Source organism: Tamandua tetradactyla, chromosome 16, assembly GCF_023851605.1.
Source record: "Tamandua tetradactyla isolate mTamTet1 chromosome 16, mTamTet1.pri, whole genome shotgun sequence".
Classification (NCBI taxonomy): Eukaryota; Metazoa; Chordata; class Mammalia; order Pilosa; family Myrmecophagidae; genus Tamandua; species Tamandua tetradactyla.
In genome coordinates this window covers 79063734-79081100 of record NC_135342.1, presented here as the reverse complement: position 1 = coordinate 79081100, position 17367 = coordinate 79063734, and the positions used below count along the sequence as shown (strand labels likewise).

General features: G+C 50.5%; 1 protein-coding gene across 1 annotated transcript in view; it reads right to left on the bottom strand.

Annotated features, from left to right (window-relative positions):
• The window catches only part of ATP2C2 (ATPase secretory pathway Ca2+ transporting 2), a 90734-nt gene that overhangs the window by 27549 nt on the left and 45818 nt on the right, over positions 1 to 17367 (bottom strand). Inside the window, exons 8-11 of the mRNA XM_077133201.1 lie at positions 11032 to 11181; positions 10878 to 10946; positions 10463 to 10538; positions 6053 to 6119 (exon numbers count right to left, since the gene is read on the bottom strand). Coding sequence (XP_076989316.1) covers positions 6053 to 6119; positions 10463 to 10538; positions 10878 to 10946; positions 11032 to 11181 — 362 coding nt within the window. The remainder of the gene's footprint in view (positions 1 to 6052; positions 6120 to 10462; positions 10539 to 10877; positions 10947 to 11031; positions 11182 to 17367) is intronic.

The following is a 17367-nucleotide window of genomic DNA, read 5'->3' as shown; positions in this document are numbered from 1 at the left end:
TAAAACTTTCAAAACAAAAGTTTAAAACCATGACAACCTAAATGTCCATCATCGGACGAAGGGGTAAGCCAAGTGTGACCTGCCCTCGCAGTGGGGTACTGTCCAGCCGTACCAGGGACGCTCGTGCTGAGACGCGCCACGATACGCATGGTGAAAGGCGAAAGGAGCCAGACCCAAAAGGACGCACGCTGTACGATTCCATTCACGCGAACTGCCCAGAGTAGGTGAATCCAGAGAGGCAGAAAGATGATACAGGCAGTTGGGGATGGGGCATAGGGGGGCGGGTAACAGAGAGCTAAGCGGTTTCTTCTAGAGGTGAGGAAATATGCCCTACAATGGACTGCAGTGAAGGTTGCACGTATCTGGGAGTAAAAGAAAAACCACTGACTGTACACTTTCAATAGGTGAGTTGCATATTATGTGAATTATATCTCAATAAGCTGTTAAAGAAAAAAGGGAGGAAGGAAGGTTGGCAGGGCGGGCAGGAGGAGGGTGGAAGTGGCAAACTGCAGTAGTGAGCTGAGGTGCGGAGAGGAGCCGGGCCGTGCGGCGAGGGGGTGCCCAGGTCCCCCCACCACATTTTCACCCGAGGCCACGCAGGTGGGAGCTGAGGTGTGGGGCGCTGTGAATTGAAGTTTTGAGGCTGTGCATTACCTAGAACCACTCATTACAACTTCAAGGTGAGACTGTTTTAAGGATTAGAAACTGCCAAGGGACTGTCTGTTATCTGAGAATGACCGGGAGGCTGGACGGCGGGGACCCAGGAGAAACCCCGGGAGATGCACCTAAGAGAACAGCACTTGTCTGCTAGGAAAGCAGTGGCGGGGCCAGTGGGAGCTACAGAAGGTGGCGGAGAGCCCGCCATCCAGCCTCTCCCCAGAGCAAGCAGCAGCGGCTGAGCTGCCTGGGATGATGGCAGTGCCGCCCTGTGTGGCTGGATCTTCCAAAATTTCCAAGAGAAACTAGAAACCCAGTTTCTTTCTAATGCAAAATCCCAATTTTTAAGACTTGGTGACAAATTCCAATTTTTTAAAAAATCGCAGTTCAAACAAAACGTGTGCTGGCCGAGTCTGGCTCGCAGTGGGCAGTTTTCAGCCTCTGCATCAGAGTGCCCATCAGAGGCCCGGTCTGCAGTAAACATTGGCCAAGTGACCGAACCAGAATGAGTGAAGAGAGAGCAGTACCACCCCTGCCCCGAGCCAGTGATGCCGGGCCATGTGCTGGCTATGTCATCAAAACCATGGGCTGGTAACTAGTACCATCATAATTACATTCTCCAGCGATTGTAACGAAGGTACCACACAAGTGCAAAATGTCCATACTCGGTATTTTCCGCATGAGTTTTCTATAAACCTACAACTTCCCTAAAAAAAAGGAAGCTTGACTAAGGGCACCCCCTGAACCCAAATTGCTCGCAGTACCATATTTCATTGAATCTAAGCCACCAGTGGCGGACAGGCACCGTGGTTTCCCATACTACCTGTACACACGGTACTTTCTTATCACATCCCTTCTAAGAAGCAGTCCAATTTCTGAGAATTAAAAATGTGTAAAAGAATGTGCATCTTTGAATCAAAGAAATACAGTACATGAATGGTGGCCTTTTACCCCAGAGACAAAGGAACCTTCAGGGACAAGTTATATAAACCAAGATTATTAAACTGGGTCAAGGGGTTTTACCCGGTTGCTGTGTGATAGCCAGAAGGCTTCCTGGATTTTATGGCACAAGCTGACAAGAGCAGCTAAGCAAACATTTGCAGAGGGTTACTGAGGGGACAGTTGTCCCTAATAAGGCGTGGGAAGGGCATTTTTACATGCATCTGGATACCTCCATCATTATTAAAAAAATTAACTCATAAACCAATAAAGATTAGAATGGGCTGGGAAGGCAGCACTTGAGTTAACCTGATACCTCAAAGCATCAGGGATTAGGATAAAGTTTTTTTTTAAAGAACAACTCTCCTGATTTACTTATTTGGAACATTTCTTCTTCACTGGCTGTTCTGTCATTTTTACCTTTGAACACAGTGGTTTCTGTGACTTTAATCTGCTGCTAAATACTGAACTCACCTTTCTAAATTCACGGTACATTTTCCCTCGGTCGGGAGTTTACCATGAACCAATTAGAAGAACAAGGATGGGGACACGGGAGCCTTTTTGTATTTATTCTGGAAAGGATTTGTCCTTGGGGCTCACGGTGTATAGTACGGGGATGGAATGCATCTTAATTTGGGAGGTTTTCAAGCATCACGACTTCTGAGAGCGCTGCTGTTTCTGGGAGCCACCCTGAAATTCAGGCGTCTCCCCCCCTCCCACGCTACCTGCCTCTGATGCTCCGTCACCTTAAACCCTCTCTCCAGGCTTCCCAGCCTTCACCCAGGCTCTGTCTCTTGTTGGAACCCCGAGGGAGGTCATTTCTGGCCGCAGCCAGTGTGGCCCCTGGGCCGGCAGTGTTGGCACCCCCCCAAATGTTCTCTAGAAATGCAGAGTCTCAGGCCCCTGCCCTGGACGGACTGCAGCCCAAACTCTCCAGGCTCTCCCAGGCCCCTTACACGTGGTAAGGTTTGAGCATGCCTGCCCTGCAGTCACCTGCTCTTCCTGGGTGCCCTTCCATTTCCTCCGCCTCCAGGGAGCCACAACCCCTCCCTGCCCTCTCCCGCCCGTCCCTGTGGCCACCCCTGTTCGGTATGGACGTCGCTGCCCCAGCCAGGATCCCCACCTCCCATCTCCTGTGGCCGCCACATCAAGGACGGCCAGCCCTCTCCAGCCCTCTCCAGCCCTCTGCTCAAAAAGGAGAGTCATGATGGCCTGTGGCGGTGTGGAGAGGGAATCTGGTGCCAGCGGACAGGGCCCAGTGGCTGCCGCATGACCTGTCCCCTAACGCGCTCCACCATCTCATACTGGGCCATTCCCACCCAATCTGGAGCACCAGCCCTAACGCGCTCCACCATCTCATAATGGGGCATTCCCACCCAATCTGGAGCACCAGCCACAGTCTCTGGCGCTCCCTGGCCAGGCCAGGCACATCCCCACCCCAAGCCTCTGCCTTTCCTGCCCCTTTCTCAGGGTGTCTCCTTCCCAGCTCCCTCCTTCCTCAGAGAGCCCTTCTCAGCTGGTTGCAAGGCAGGTCCCTGCCCAGCTCCCGGGTAACCCGTTGGCTGTTGTTTCCTTTGTAGCACTGAGTATTGATTGCAATGATCTAATTAACTTTCACCTGATTTTCTTTTTTTTTTTTTTTTTTTTAACTTTTATGGTAGCTGTGATTATAAACGGTAATCATCTCACTAATTTTCACTTAGATGCTTAACGTTTACTTTTCCCACCAGCCCGAAAACTCCGTGAAGGCAGAGAGCAGATCCCCCGCTATCAGCATTGGGAAGTTGCTCAACAAATATTGGAGCAAATAAATGACCCGGTTACCCCTGGTTGCCAAGGTTACGCCACGGACAGCTCCTGCCCTGCCGGAGAGGCAGCCGGGACGCCCCAAGAGGAAGCTGCTTTGGATGAGGCTGACAGGGCCTAAAGCCCGTCTCTTCCACCCCTAACTGCAGCCCAGGCAATTGCTTGAGCCTAAGCCTCAGCCCCCATCTGGGGAACGGAGACTGGTCTCCCCCCGTGGGGCTCAGTCAGGGGTTAATGCTGCACCCACGCTCCCTTTCCTTGTCCCTGCACCAACTCCCCCCGCACCTGGCTCAAGACAGAAGGCGGGGAAACCCCAGCTGACATGAGATCAGGGCCCTCTCCTCACATTTCTGCAGCTTCACAAGCCCTTTCTCTCGGACCCCAGCAGAATAAAATGACAGACCCGGTGTGTTTTCAGGGAAGGAGGCCTGAAATCCAGCGTGACAATGGCCTTACTTTCATGGTCTAAAGAGTTTAGGGAAAAGCCTAAACCCTGGTTTGATCATTTTTCTTTTAGAAATGATTGTAAAGCTGACCCCTAAAGACAAATAAATAGTAGTGGAGCTTTTCCTTTACGTTGTGCACAGTCTTTTAAAGATATTCAGATGCAGTTTGAATGTCTATGCAGCTCATTGTTTAAAAGGGCAGGGTCTGGTTTATTTTTCAACTTGGAATTAGTCCGAGCTGGGTTTTTCCAAACTCATTTGTATTTTGCATTTATGATTTTGTCACATCTGTGAACCTTCTGTGTTCTAACTGCACATTGTTCTTTAAACCAGCCCTCTTTTTTGATATCAAGATTTTCCCCCCATGCTCCCAGGATTTGGAGTTACTGAGATTCTGTTTGTTAAGCTCATTGAATGACAAAACAGGGCCTTTCCCCATTTCCATTCATTCAAACAAAAGTTACTGTGCATTTTCGTAACAGGACGTTCCAACAGGCACGCCCACAGCTTCCTCTACAGGCCTGCCTCCCACATCTGCAGACAGCGCAGGGGAACTGGGAAAGCGCGGCATGTGGAATTTTAAAAGATCCACACTTGACTCTGTCCTGTCACTCACCGCCTGGGAACCTTGAACACTCCCATCCACCCAGACACTCTTCATCCAATCCCGGCGGCAAGGTTCTCTTGCTCATGCTGGTGGGAGCTGTGCAAGCCCACGGGGCGCCCCCTCCACCAGGCGCCCCCTCCACTGGGCGGTCCCGCCACTGCCCCCTCCACCGGGTGCCCCCTCCTGCAGGGCTGACTATAACTTATAGTAACAGCAGCTACAGTTCTGGTGCTGACAAATGGTTTGTGTTTTATATCTAATGTTGATATATAAATTAGAAAGGTTCTGATTGTAGTAACAACCTGCTCTCTGCCTCTTTTTCTTTATGGAGATATAATTCACAGACTATAAACAGAGGGTTTTAATATGTTCACAAGCTTGTGGGACCATCACCTCTATCTAGTTCCAGAACATTTTCATCCCCAAAGAAACCCTATGCCCATGAGCAGTCACCCCCCCCCCCCCCTGCAACCACGAACCCACTTTCTCCCTGTAAGGATTTGTCTCTTCGGGACAGTCACAGCAGTGGAATCTATTCTCTGTGATCCCTTGTGTCTGGCTTCTTTCTCCGGGCAGAGCGATTTCAAGGTCTGTCTACACTGTTGCCTGTATCGGAACTTCACTCCTTCTCATGGCTGGATAATAAATACCCCATTGTATGGGTAGACCATAATTTGTATATCCTTTCCTCTGTTCCTGGACATTCAGGTTTGTTTACACTGTGGGTTTGATGTACTAATATTGCATCAATAAACCTAACATTGTAGGTTTACTCTGTTCTAACAGATGTTAAAAGAATTTTCCCTTATTCATGACTTAAATCCATCTTGCAGATACCAGCAGCTTGGGAGTGACCCCCTGGAAACCACTGGGCTTGATGCGAGCCACCTGTACCCATGCTCTCAGGTCTCCCAGGTAGCGAGAGCCCCTGGCTGCAGGGCGGGCCCCTGTCACACCGTTGGCCAAGTCGGGCTCCGGACCTCATCTCTGTCCCTTTCCCGGGGGACCAGGGTGTGGTGATTCTTTATTGTTAGAGTCACGTGTGGCGGCAGGGCAGGCGTCCTGGGCTTGTCGCCAAGGGCCCAATTCCAGCACTGCCACCAACAGTGTGCCTCTGGCTGCACACGCGTGACAGCCTCCTCTGCAAAAAGAGGGGGCCGCTGGACCAAGCTCCGAACTAAGAGTGAGAGCAAACGCTCAGCCGACACTCAGTAGGCACCAAGGGAGGAGGCGCCTGCACGCATGAATTCAGAGAGTCCTGGGGTGGAGTTCATGAGCGTCCCATCATACAGAGGGGTAAACTGAGGCACAGAAAACTAAGAAGCTTGCCCGAGGCCACAGAGCTAGTAAGTGGCAGAATCCAAATTTAAACCCAGGCTGGCTGGTTCCCGAGTCCATGTTCTCAGCTGGAAACATCCAAACCCTACTGGCCAGGCACAAAAATGAGAACTCCAACTTAGACACCCTCCCTTGGGTACCTCCCGCCAGACACCGTGCTATCGGTGATGGGACTAGGTTCCCCCACGCCCTCGCCCCACCTGCCCTTCCTGTGGAGCTGAACCCACCGACGAGGTAGGCAGGGCTCCCAGCACCTTACCTGACCCCAATTGTGAACATGCTGAGGGCGGGCTTCCCCTGCAGCCAGCCGACGAACATGATGAGACCTGGGGAGACAGAGACGATGCAAGCTCATTCCCAGGCACCTGACCGCATCTCAGACCCGTCCCCTCAGGGAATTTATGGGAAGCCACCCGCAGGGATGTGGTGAGCAGCCTCAGATACTTCCAACCACATGCCTCCTTTTTAAGGAAGATACTTCATGCCTACCAAAAGATGGGTTCGATTTTTGCAGGAAACAGCCAAGCAAAGTTTCAAGTTAAAGAAAGAAACAAGACACATGGTTGGTTTGGGGCTGTTTATAAACATTTATGTATTATCCAGGAGAGATTCCCCATCTAGGACTTTCCCAAGGGTGCTTGAGATGGGGAGATGACAGCTGCTCCGACAGAGGCAGATGCAGTGTAGTTATTTTATCCCACATACTCATGATTAAATAGATTCTCTTCTCTAATTGCTTACCAAACGCTTACTACACCCTGGGCCCTGTGCTGTTCTCAGAGATGCTGAGAATGAGGAGAGGAAGAGGAGAAAGGGACGCTGAGGGCAAAGGCCGAGGAGAGAGCCACGCTGGGACACATGAACGCTCACAAGATGCTCGGGGACTGGGACCCCATGGTGCAGCCTCAGTCTCCTCATCTGTAAAATGGGGATGGTGACCATGCCTTCCCGAAGGAGCCATTTCAGGGTTTACAATGCACCTGTCCCACAGGTAATGCCTGCCCCCTACCTCCTTACCGCCATCATCAGAGGTGGTGGGGACCGAGGTGAGAAGGGGTAGGAGGAGGGTGCCTGCTGGCTGGTGTGTCTCAGGTCTCGCAGGACTTGCTAAAAGGATGTCAGCTTTGCTTTGCTGGGAGCAGGACCCAGAGTGTGTTTTAGGGCAGGTAGTGGTGGGGGTTGTTTTGATTTGTTACTTTTCTACAGTGTGTTTTGGTATTATGATTAGCTACAGAGCTTATTTGTCAAATGAATCCTTGGTTGGAGCTTGTGGTAGTTAGATTCACTTGTTAACTTGGCCAGGTGAAGGCACCTAGTTCTGTTGCTGTGGACATGAGCCAATGGTACATGAACCTCATCTGTTGCTGATTATATCTGCAGTCGGCTAGGAGACGTTTGACTTAATTGGCTGGTGCTTACATGAGAGAGTGCAACGTAGCACAGCCCAAGCAGCTCAGCCCAAGCAGCTCAGCCCAGGCCTTTGGAGGTGCAGAAAGGACTCACCCCGGGCAAAACTGTTGGAACCCAGAGGCCTGGAGAGAAGGCCAGCAGAGATTACCCTGAGCCTTCCAATGTAAAAAAGAACCTCATATGAAAGTTAGCTGCCTTTCCTCTGAAGAACTAACAAAATAAATCCCCTTTTATTAAAAACCAATCTGTCTCTGCTGTGTTGCATTCCGGAGCTTGCAGACTAGAATAGAGCCCAAGGTCATGAAAAGCAATGAAGAGGGAGCCCTATCAGCAGGGGGACCGGGCTGCACCCCCAGAGCCCCTCCCACCCTCATGCCTCCCTGAAGCGTTTGCTAGAACCTGCTCACACAAGTGCGTGCATGTCTTCCCATGTCCACGTTCAGTGACACCACACTTGCAGCCCACATGCAGCCCACGGAAGCTCCATAACTCAGGCTTTTATTTCCCCAGGAAAGCTGCCGCTAAGCATTCACCAGCACCCCGCTTTCCCCTGCAACTCCCCTGAGAGATGGAACCCGGTTTCCAAAGCCCCACTCCACCAGAGTAGTTCTTGAGCTGTTAAGAGGGGAAAAGTCTGAGAATTGGTGGCATGAGCTTTGGCATGGATGTGCCAATTTAATTAAGTTCTAATCTAACTTGAGGAGTGAGGCCTTACCCAGGCAAAACCTTTCAGACTTGGAACCATTTCTAAGCAGATTTCATTCTGCAGAAAGGGCTGATGATACTATCTTGTTTGACAACCTGCCTGAAAGCACCTCCTCTTGCGGGACTGAGATGGAAAGATTGGTACTCATTATTATCGCAAAACCCCTGCCGGCAACCCAACCCTCTGGAGCAGGGCTCGGAAAACTTTTCCTGCATTGGACAGACTGTAAATATTTTAAAGACCATGGATCACACGGTTTCTGTCACAACTTACTAGTGTGTTGTGAAAGCAGCTGGTCACAAGCCTTAGGCATGGGCATAGCTCTATCCTAATAAAATGTTATATATGGACACTGGACAGCAGGGCCATCTGTGCATTCTCTTCTCCCAGGGATGCCTGAGCTGCCCTCAACCCCAAGGATGGCACGTGTGCAGCACACACGCAGCTGCCGTCCCCTCCTGTGTCTGTGGCAAATTTCACTAACCCATCACAGCTCTCCCTGCCACCCAGCTAAGCATGGCCTCAAAATCTCACAGCACAGCATCCCTGGAGATCATGAACTGTGCTCAGAGAAGCCAGTTTCCATCTCTGCTCCAGGGCAGAGAAGGGCAGAGGGCATGAAACTGTTTAAAACGGTAAATCCTGGGATTCCAGGACAGCTTTGGGTAGAGCTGAGGCTTGAGAAGGAGACCAGAAACCACAATGTCAAGAAGGAGCAGCCAGGGCCAACAGTGCGGGCAGAGCCACCCACAGTGGACAGCAGGGAGGACCTGGGCTCCAGGGCACGGTCGGAGCTGTGGAAGGAGAGGGTACCCCAATAAGCAGGCTGCGTCCTGGGCTCCTATCTCCACACTCCCTTTAATTCTCACACTCACCCAGCAACACGGAAGAAGAGAATAGCTTTGGGGTGAGAGAGATCTGGGTTTGTAACCTCTTCGTTCATCAATCAGCTGTGGGACAGGGATCAAGCTGTTAGCCCAACTAAGGCTCAGTTTTTCATCCATAAATGGGGGATCACAGGACTTACCTTGAGGGGTTGTAAGGAAGAGGAGTTGAGGCCCTACAGGAAAAGCTCAGAGCAAGTATTTAACATCTGCATGCTGCAATGACAGCCCCTCCTCTAGACCAGGCAGAGTGAGAGGCAATTCCTGGGCTAACTCGTCAAACGCTCATGAACAACCCCACATGGGAGGACTGACTCCTCCTGGGGACAAGGTCCTCCCGGCTCTCAGAGGTTAGGTAACCTGCCCAGGCTCACGGAGCTAGAAGTGGAGAAGTGGAGTGGCCGACCCGGCTTTCAGCCCAGGCTGTGTGACTCCAGAGCACATTTTTTAACCCCTTCACTGCCTTCACCAGCTCTTTGTAAGTCATAAAGGAGTGGGAGGTTCCTTCCCTGCCTTTGAGAGTCTAGTCTAGTTTCCTCACCCAAATTCCCAATCTATTTTTTTTTTCACTCGGCAAACTCTTCCTCATTCTACAAAACTTACTTTCTTATCACCTGCTCCCTGAAGCCTTCCCAACTCTCCACAGTAAAAATAACTGCTTCCTGAGCAGTTCATGTTTCTGTGGGACATGGGAACTGCCAAAGCACAGAGACTGTGTTTTACTCATCTCAGCAGTCCCAGCAGCCAGCCCAAGGCCTGGTGTGCCACCGGACACTCCCTAAACGAACAGACGCATCTGGGTGGCCAGGTGCACAGCTAAACTGACCTGAAGACGGACAGTGGCTTCTCCCAAGAACTTGCTACGTCATTTCAGTCTGACTCACCAGTGCCTCCCCTCACCACTTGTTATTCTATGGGCTGTGGTTTGTTGGCTTGTTCCCTTTTCACTCATTCATTTGACAAATATTTATCGAGGATCTACTCTGGGCCAGGTGCTGGCTGATCCTGGATGCTGGAAACAAAATGTACCTGGGATCAGAGTCACAGCTGGAAACAGCCTGAAGGAGCAGGGCCATGGCGGCCCGCTGGGGACATTAAGGTTAAAACCTAAATTGCAGCCTATAGCCTTGTTTTGATGCCACTCGGTGGGTTTGGTGTGCAGCCAAAGGCCGGGAGGGGTGAGCCCAGGAGCCTGGTGGGGCAGCTCCCTTGCAGGTGGACAGTCCTGTGACTAGCAAATGGGCAGAAGTGGCCACTCCACCTCCACGTCCAGGCCTTATGACCTCCCCACAGGAGCCTCCACGTTCTTCCTTCCTCCCCTGTTGGCTTATAGGATCATGGCCTCCCAGAACCTAGAGGGGGCAACAGCTCGGCAGGGCTTGGACCTTCGGGTCGGTGCCGTCGGCCAGCCAGGAACTCTCCCAGGGACTGCGGCGTGAGCAACATGTGAACGTTGAACGTGTTAAGCCTCTACAATGAAGGTGCTGTTTGTTACAGCAGCTCACCCGGCCTGACTGACTCGGACGCTGCTGGCTGCTGTCAGAGAGTCTGCAACCCTGGTCCCCAGTCGCCGCCCAGGGCAGCAGGGAGATGATGAAGAAATGGTTATGGCGGCCCTAGGACTGCTCTCCTCAATCCCTAGAAGCTGGAACAACACTGCTTCACTTACCAATTATGCCAAACGAGAACACTGTCAGTTGCTTCCCCAGCTTGTCCATGCTTTTCTGTAAAGGGGTTTTCGGTGTCTGAAAGGGAAAGAACAATCAGTTTATTAGACGAGGGCCAGCAGTGCCCCCAGCTCCCACACACGCCGACCTTCCAGCTCTGTGTCCGGGTATGGACGGTGACATTACAGGGTGGACATAGTAACACCTCCTTGACCTCTGCCCTTAGGATCCGTGCATGCTACCGTAAATATGTTACATTTTGGGGAAAAATACTGACGAATGTTTAAAAACTAAAATAACATTTTAAAGAATGTATTCACATTAACCCCGCCATCCTATTTTCTAAGAGGACTTGTATCGCTAGTCTAGAATTATCTCCTACCCCAGATTACAAAATCCCGCCCCCCTGTCCCTTACCTCTTCAGCCTGCATCATCTTAAACACCTCCCCGAACTGAGAGTGCTCCCCGGTTCCAATCACGACTCCCTGTGAAGAGAGAGCAGCGTGGAGTCCGAGGGCGGCAAAGCTGTGGCGAGTGGAGCGTGAGGCCCCAGGGCCCACGGGGGCTCACCTGCCCCTTCCCGCACTGCACCAGCGTCCCCATGAAGGCGATGTTGCTCAGGGTGGAGAGGTCAGCGCCACCCGCCAAGGGGCCATCCGTCTTGCTGCAGGGCTCTGCCTCTCCCGTAAAACTCGACTCATCCACCAAGAGGTCTGTAACCTAGGGGAGCCAAAGGGAAGGAAAATGGAATCTCCCCTCGCATCCAAAGGCTCACGGTACAGCTCAGCCCCTTGACAATGTCCGCTCGCGGGCGCCAGATAGGGGGTTATGGGTTGAGTTGTATCCCCCAAAAGAATAAATTCAAATCCTTTAAAGGCAGCTGAGCCTACAAGCCCCCGTTAGCCCTCCTGACCTTCCTCCATCTTCTCGCCCAGGCCCGTGCAGTCCTGGAGGTGGTGGCTAGAAACCTTCCTACAAGAATTAAGGGGTGTCCAAAGCCAAGAGGGCAGGGGGGCAGGCTCTGGCCTGTTCACTTCCAGACTTCCCATCTGAGAGCCTAAGGAATCCTGCCTGGCTTAAGACACTTCAGTTTTCTTCCTGCTAAACACGCCTCCTAACAGCGTGTTTCTGGTCTTCAGGGTGCCAAGGAGAAGTCCACTGACTTGAGGAAGCTCCTACCCCACGATGAAAAGAGGGAGATGGGACCTGAGTCACCACAGGGCCCCTGGGCCAAAGACGGTGGTACCAATGGCAAACAGAGATTAAGTTTCCAGAAAACACTGCCTAAATGGGACATAATAATTTTGATTTTATGATAACTTGAATATGTTGTACTTCATTTCCAAATATGGCTTACTTTCTACCCATCTCTACGTTTGTACACATGAGTAACCTTAGATGAAGTAATAAGTCAACGCTGCGAAGGGGTCCACCACTGGCTGCACCTGCGATGGCCGTGACCCTGCAGCGGGAGGTTTGGGAGCAGGAGGTAGGAAGGGTTTGGAGGACAAGCTGGAAGAGAGGCATGTCCAGGGGGACCTAAACAGGCCTTGAAGGATGAGCAGACCACTCAGGTTTATTTTAGGTTTTTCTATTAAACAAAGGCCAATCGGAAAATGAGATGCTCACCCATTTTTTTTTCAATTGGTCAATTCAACAAGACTCTAGGCAAGTTCTAGAGGGAGGGAAAAGGGAAGTTTGGGAAATGAGTGGTGGACATGGCGATCGCACCCAATGGGGCTGGGCGCTGTCCCTGGTGCTGAATCCACACACTGGAAGGAGAGCGGGCCCTACCCTCAAGGGGCAAAGAAGGAAGACTTAACTCAGTGGAGAAGACACCAGCAAAAGGCAGGAGGGCATCTGATTCACTGTGGGACACGTGGGGACTGCTTGATTAGAGCAGAGCCTTCATGGAAGGTATGGTTGGAAGCCATTGCATTCGGCATTGACTGTCAGGTTAAGAAATTTGGATGTTACCCTGCAAGTAAGGAGGAGCCCTTGAAAGCCTCGAGCAGAAAGGAAGGAAGGGACATGGGTGAGACGAACAAAACGCATTAGATTTTGGAAGGTAGGCCAGCTACTTTGGAAGGGAAGTCCACAGTCAAATTCATCTCTGCTACAGTCCAAGCGAGGCATAGAAAAGCTCTCAAAGCCACTGGAAATAGGCAGGGAAGGAAAAACCAGACAGAACCAACACCACCATGTGGCACCAACTGGATACTAATGACTTCTGCAGAAGTGGCAGAGGGAGGCAAGGCAGAGCCCTCTGAAGTTTAGAGCTGAATCTATTTTACAGAGCATTTTTAAAGAACAAGCAGATTTGATCCTGATTCTATTTCTGTAAGATCTATTTGGTACTGGCAAGAATCCAACCCTTTCAGCTTGGATGTGACTGACTGACATTTATTTGCTGTTGTGTGTGTGTGTGTGTGTGTGTGTGTGTGTGTTTTATCCCAGTCTGTATGCTTGTATGGGGCCATCTGAGTGGTGTATTTGCAAGAAACCTTCTGTACTTCCACTCATCCATCAAAGTTAGACTTATGAGTTCTTTTTGTCCAAAAAAAATTATATTTGCAGTTGTGACAATGATTTTATGGAGGAGTAGGGTTATGGGTTGAATTGTGTTCCCCCCCCCCCCCAAATATGTTGGTGCCTTAACTTCTGGTACCAATGAATACGACCTTATTTAAAAATAGAGTCTTTGCAGATGTTACAAATAGGATGAAGTTGAACTAGAGTCTTCGGTATGCTGGTAAATGATGTGACTCAAGATGTGGGACATCTGGTGGAACCAAAGTTGGGAGACACTGGACCGGAGGGTCACAAAATAATCTTTTCTAATCCCATCCCTAATTTATCCAAGTACCATAGGGACCTCAAAAATAAAACTCACTTTTATTTTGGGTTTTGCTATTAAACAAAGACCAATTAGAAAATGAGATGCTCACCCATTTTTTTTCAATTGGTCAATTCAACAAGACTTTCATGGGTAGAAAGAATTTTAAACTGGTTCTTTGCTTAATAGCATCAAAGATAGAGACTCTCAGGGGTAAAATAAGTGGAGGACAATTAAGTGCTAAACAGGATGGTGCTAAATTAAACAGAAATAATATTGTTGAAGATAATAGTAATAATAATAATAAACATTGGCTGAATATTTTTTATGGGTCATGAACTACAGTAAATAATTTGTGGAGATCCTTTTCATGAAACTTTCACAACTACCCACGGTGAAGATACTGCTTGATCCCCACTTTACAGATGAGAAAACTGAGGCTCTGAGAGCTTAAGAAAATTGTCCCAGGCTCAAAGACGACGGCGAGTCAAAGACAGATTTGAAGTTGGGTCTGCTGTGGCTGAGTGTCCACTCTTGCAGGCACAACCTGGTACAGGAGAGTGGTGGGGCAGGCTGTGGTTATTCGGGAGGCAGAGTTTAGCATCGGCGCCTGTGGAATAGGGAGCTATCGCAGGTTCTAGGGAAGTAGCAGGGCTGAGAACACAGGTGCTTGGGAAGAGGACCCTGTGATGGCCATGTCAGGTGGAGGCACAGGTGGAGAGTCTGGCTGGGTTGACGGCAGCGGCTGCCTGAGCACGGGGACAGCCAGTAACTGGTAACACATTAAAGCACGAGGGCATGTACCTCAGCCTGAGCAAGGTCAACGTCAACCGTGAAAGTCAGGTGCACAGTGAAAGTCAGGTGCACAGAAGGCACCCTTGATGTGATGTGATGAGAAGGGCATATGACCTCTGTGACATTCCTCCCCAAACCCCCAACCCCAGTCAAGCCATGAGAAAAACGTCAGACACATGCTGACTGCGGGGCCCTCTGCAGAACACTAGATCAGTCCCCGAGACTGTGAAGGTCATCAAAAGCAAGGAAAATCGGAGAAACTGTCCCAGCCTAGAGGAACTACGGAGACGCTATGACTAAATGTAAATTTAACTTAACTGGTCCTCAAAACTGGTCTAAAAAGAAAACTGTTCTAAAAAACAAAGTATGTTTTTAAAAAATGAGGAAAGGAAGAGAGAGAGAGAAGACAAAGGGGCTCCCTACAAGACAGCACCCAGAGAGGCAGGAAAAGTGACTGTGGGTAGGAGAAGAGGACGCAGGGACTGGGGACAGAGTGGCTGTAGACCTACGGGAATGGAACTGGGATATCTGTCTAGCTGTCAGTCCATCCATCTCCTATTATGCACCCAGTGTCTTTCTGTACATTGTGGATATAGCAGTAAAGGAAAGACAAAATTCCTGCCCTCGCATGACTTACATTCCAGCAGTGGGGGGAGTAGACTGATGACAACCACGAAACTGAAGGGACCCCGGAGGGAACATGCAGGTGGGAGGGAGACCACTTGGGAGAGGGAGTCAGAGAAGGCCCGGGAGGAGGTGACAGCGAATAGGGCCTGGAGGTGAGAAGGGCGAAGTCACATACGGCAGAGACAAGGTCCCTGGGGCAGGACTGGCCCTCCCACGCGGCAGCCCCTGCATGGAGATGCAGCATAGAAAGCTGAAAAGCAGCAGTGCCTCTGGCTTCTAGGTCAGAGCTGTGGATATACCTTGAGTCTCCTCTGCCTAGAAGGGCTGACTCACATCCACTCTACCCTCCAATCAGCTCAAAGGCCACTGTCTCCAGGAAGCCCTCCCTGACTGCACTGGGATTCACAAGTCACTCCTTTCTGGAAAATCCAGAATTCCCTGCACCTTTCTCTCCCCCAAATTATCTGTTGTGAGCAGACTCAGATTTATCTATCTCTCTGGGTGATAAACAAAGTCTATTTTCTCTACTCAGTACCCAGCACACTTCCTGGCACATAGTAGAGGCTCAAGAAATATTTGTTGAGTGAATGAGTGATGGGGCAGGGGCAAGGGAGGTGCTTGAGGCAGGAAGAGAGGAGCGAGGGGCTCAGGCAAGGGACTGAGTGTTGTCTGCTGAAAGCTGGCCCCCGATGTCCAAGCCCCAACCTCCGGATTGTGGGAGCAGGTGACCTGACGCGGCAGAAGGCACCTGCAGAGGTGATAACATGAAGGACCCCGAGATGGGGGCTGAATCACATGGCCCTTCCTACAAAAAGGACAGCAGGGGTCACGAGTGACGTGAAGACCGACTCTGAGGATGGAGGGATCATGAGCGAGGCCACGGGTGGCCTCTAGAAGCTGCAAAAGGCTGGGAAATGGACGCTCCCTCGGGCCTCGGGGAGGAACTAGCCCTGCCCACGCCAGATTTCAGCCCCTAGCCCCGTTTCCGACATGTGACTTCCAGAATCGTTAAGACGACAGCTCTGTGGGGTCTTAAGTCACTAAAAGTTTGGTCGTTTTGTTATGGCAGGAACAGGAAACTGATAGGGAAGAGAGAGAGCCTGAAACAGGGACCAGTCACGGGAAAGGGAGAGCACAGCCCGTGGTTAACGACACGGCCCGAAGTCCTGGGTTCAGATCCTCCCTCCCCACTCCCTGCTGTGTGGCCTCAGGCAACCTGCTCAGCCTCAGGATTCCACATCCTGGCTGTAAAATGACAGCGATAATGGAACTGGCCTGCTAAGGTTTTTGGGGGATGAAATGAGGCCATTTTCACATGATGGCAAGCACAGGCCCAATTTAGAGAAGAAACAACTAGTTGTCATCTGAGGAAAATAAAGGGAGGCAGAGTTTAAAGATGGAGCTTCTGGATCAGAAGGAATAACGTTGGTTGTGTGTGTGTGCGTGCATGCATGTGCATGTGTGCTCATGTGTCTGTGTGCATGTGTGCACGTGTGTGTGCAGTGTGTGTGTGTGTGTGTGTGTGGAGGGGGCTTCTGGTGACGGGAGCACCACGCCAGGTCAGGGGAGAGGAGAGGTTAGGGAAGGACATGGGTGGCCAAAAACAGGATTGGGGTGCAGAATCTGCACAAAACCAGTGCTGCCCAGTAGGCCCAAGGGGGGTCCCCAAGGGAGCCGGGGTGACTTCCCACTCAGCAGACACAAAGAGACAGCATCACACAGCCATCTTGCCCAACTCCGGGACAAACACTACTTGGAGTCCCGAGAGACTCAATTCAATCACCTTTTTATTTCAGAAACGGTGGGAGGCAAAGCACGCAGCCTGACTGCTTTGCTGCTCGTGCCAGGCCAGCCTACCAGACTGAAGTCCTTCGCCTTTGTTTTAACTCTAGAAAGAGAAAACAATGTTTCCTGACTCCCTCGCGCTGGGCAAAGAGGGCAATTAATTGGGTTCCTTCTTTTCAAAGTTTTCTTGAACATGCTGCTTCCTGAACATAAATGGCTTTAAAATGTATGTAAAGCATGCATAGATTTCAGAGCTTAATGGCTGAAAAACAATTCCACTGTGAGTAAACAAAGCTGTTGATTGTTAGACAAGACTCCCAAAATACCAGTAGGGAAATCTGGAGAGCGCTCCCAGGGGTGCCAGAGAATGTCTACAGTTTGGTTTAGCACAGGCAGGGCAGGCGGGAAACCACCAGAGGCAGTAAGGGAGTTATTTGGGGTTTAAAAAATTGTTCTAAGAAATGTTAGAAAACCAAGGAATGATAAAAAATAATGTCCATTGCTAATATTTGCTGCCTGCATAAGACATGGCAGACAGGGTGCTAAGCATTTTACAGGCCTTAGCTTGTTTTATCATAACCACTCCATGAGGGGAAACTAGTGTCACCTCCTTTTATAGCTGCAGAAACCAAGGCTCAGAGAGGGGGATTCCCTCCCCACTGTCATCCACTGGAGTGTAGTGCCAGCACCTCAGGCTCAGGCCACTGTGACTTCCAAAACGACTTCCAAGCAGTTGTCCATGACTCACTGGGGGCACCAGGCACACTTTTGAGCAATTTACATATAGTACTCACAATCACCCTATGAGCCATTACCATCTCCATTTTACAGGTGAGGAAACCAAAGCACAGAGAGGTTAAGCA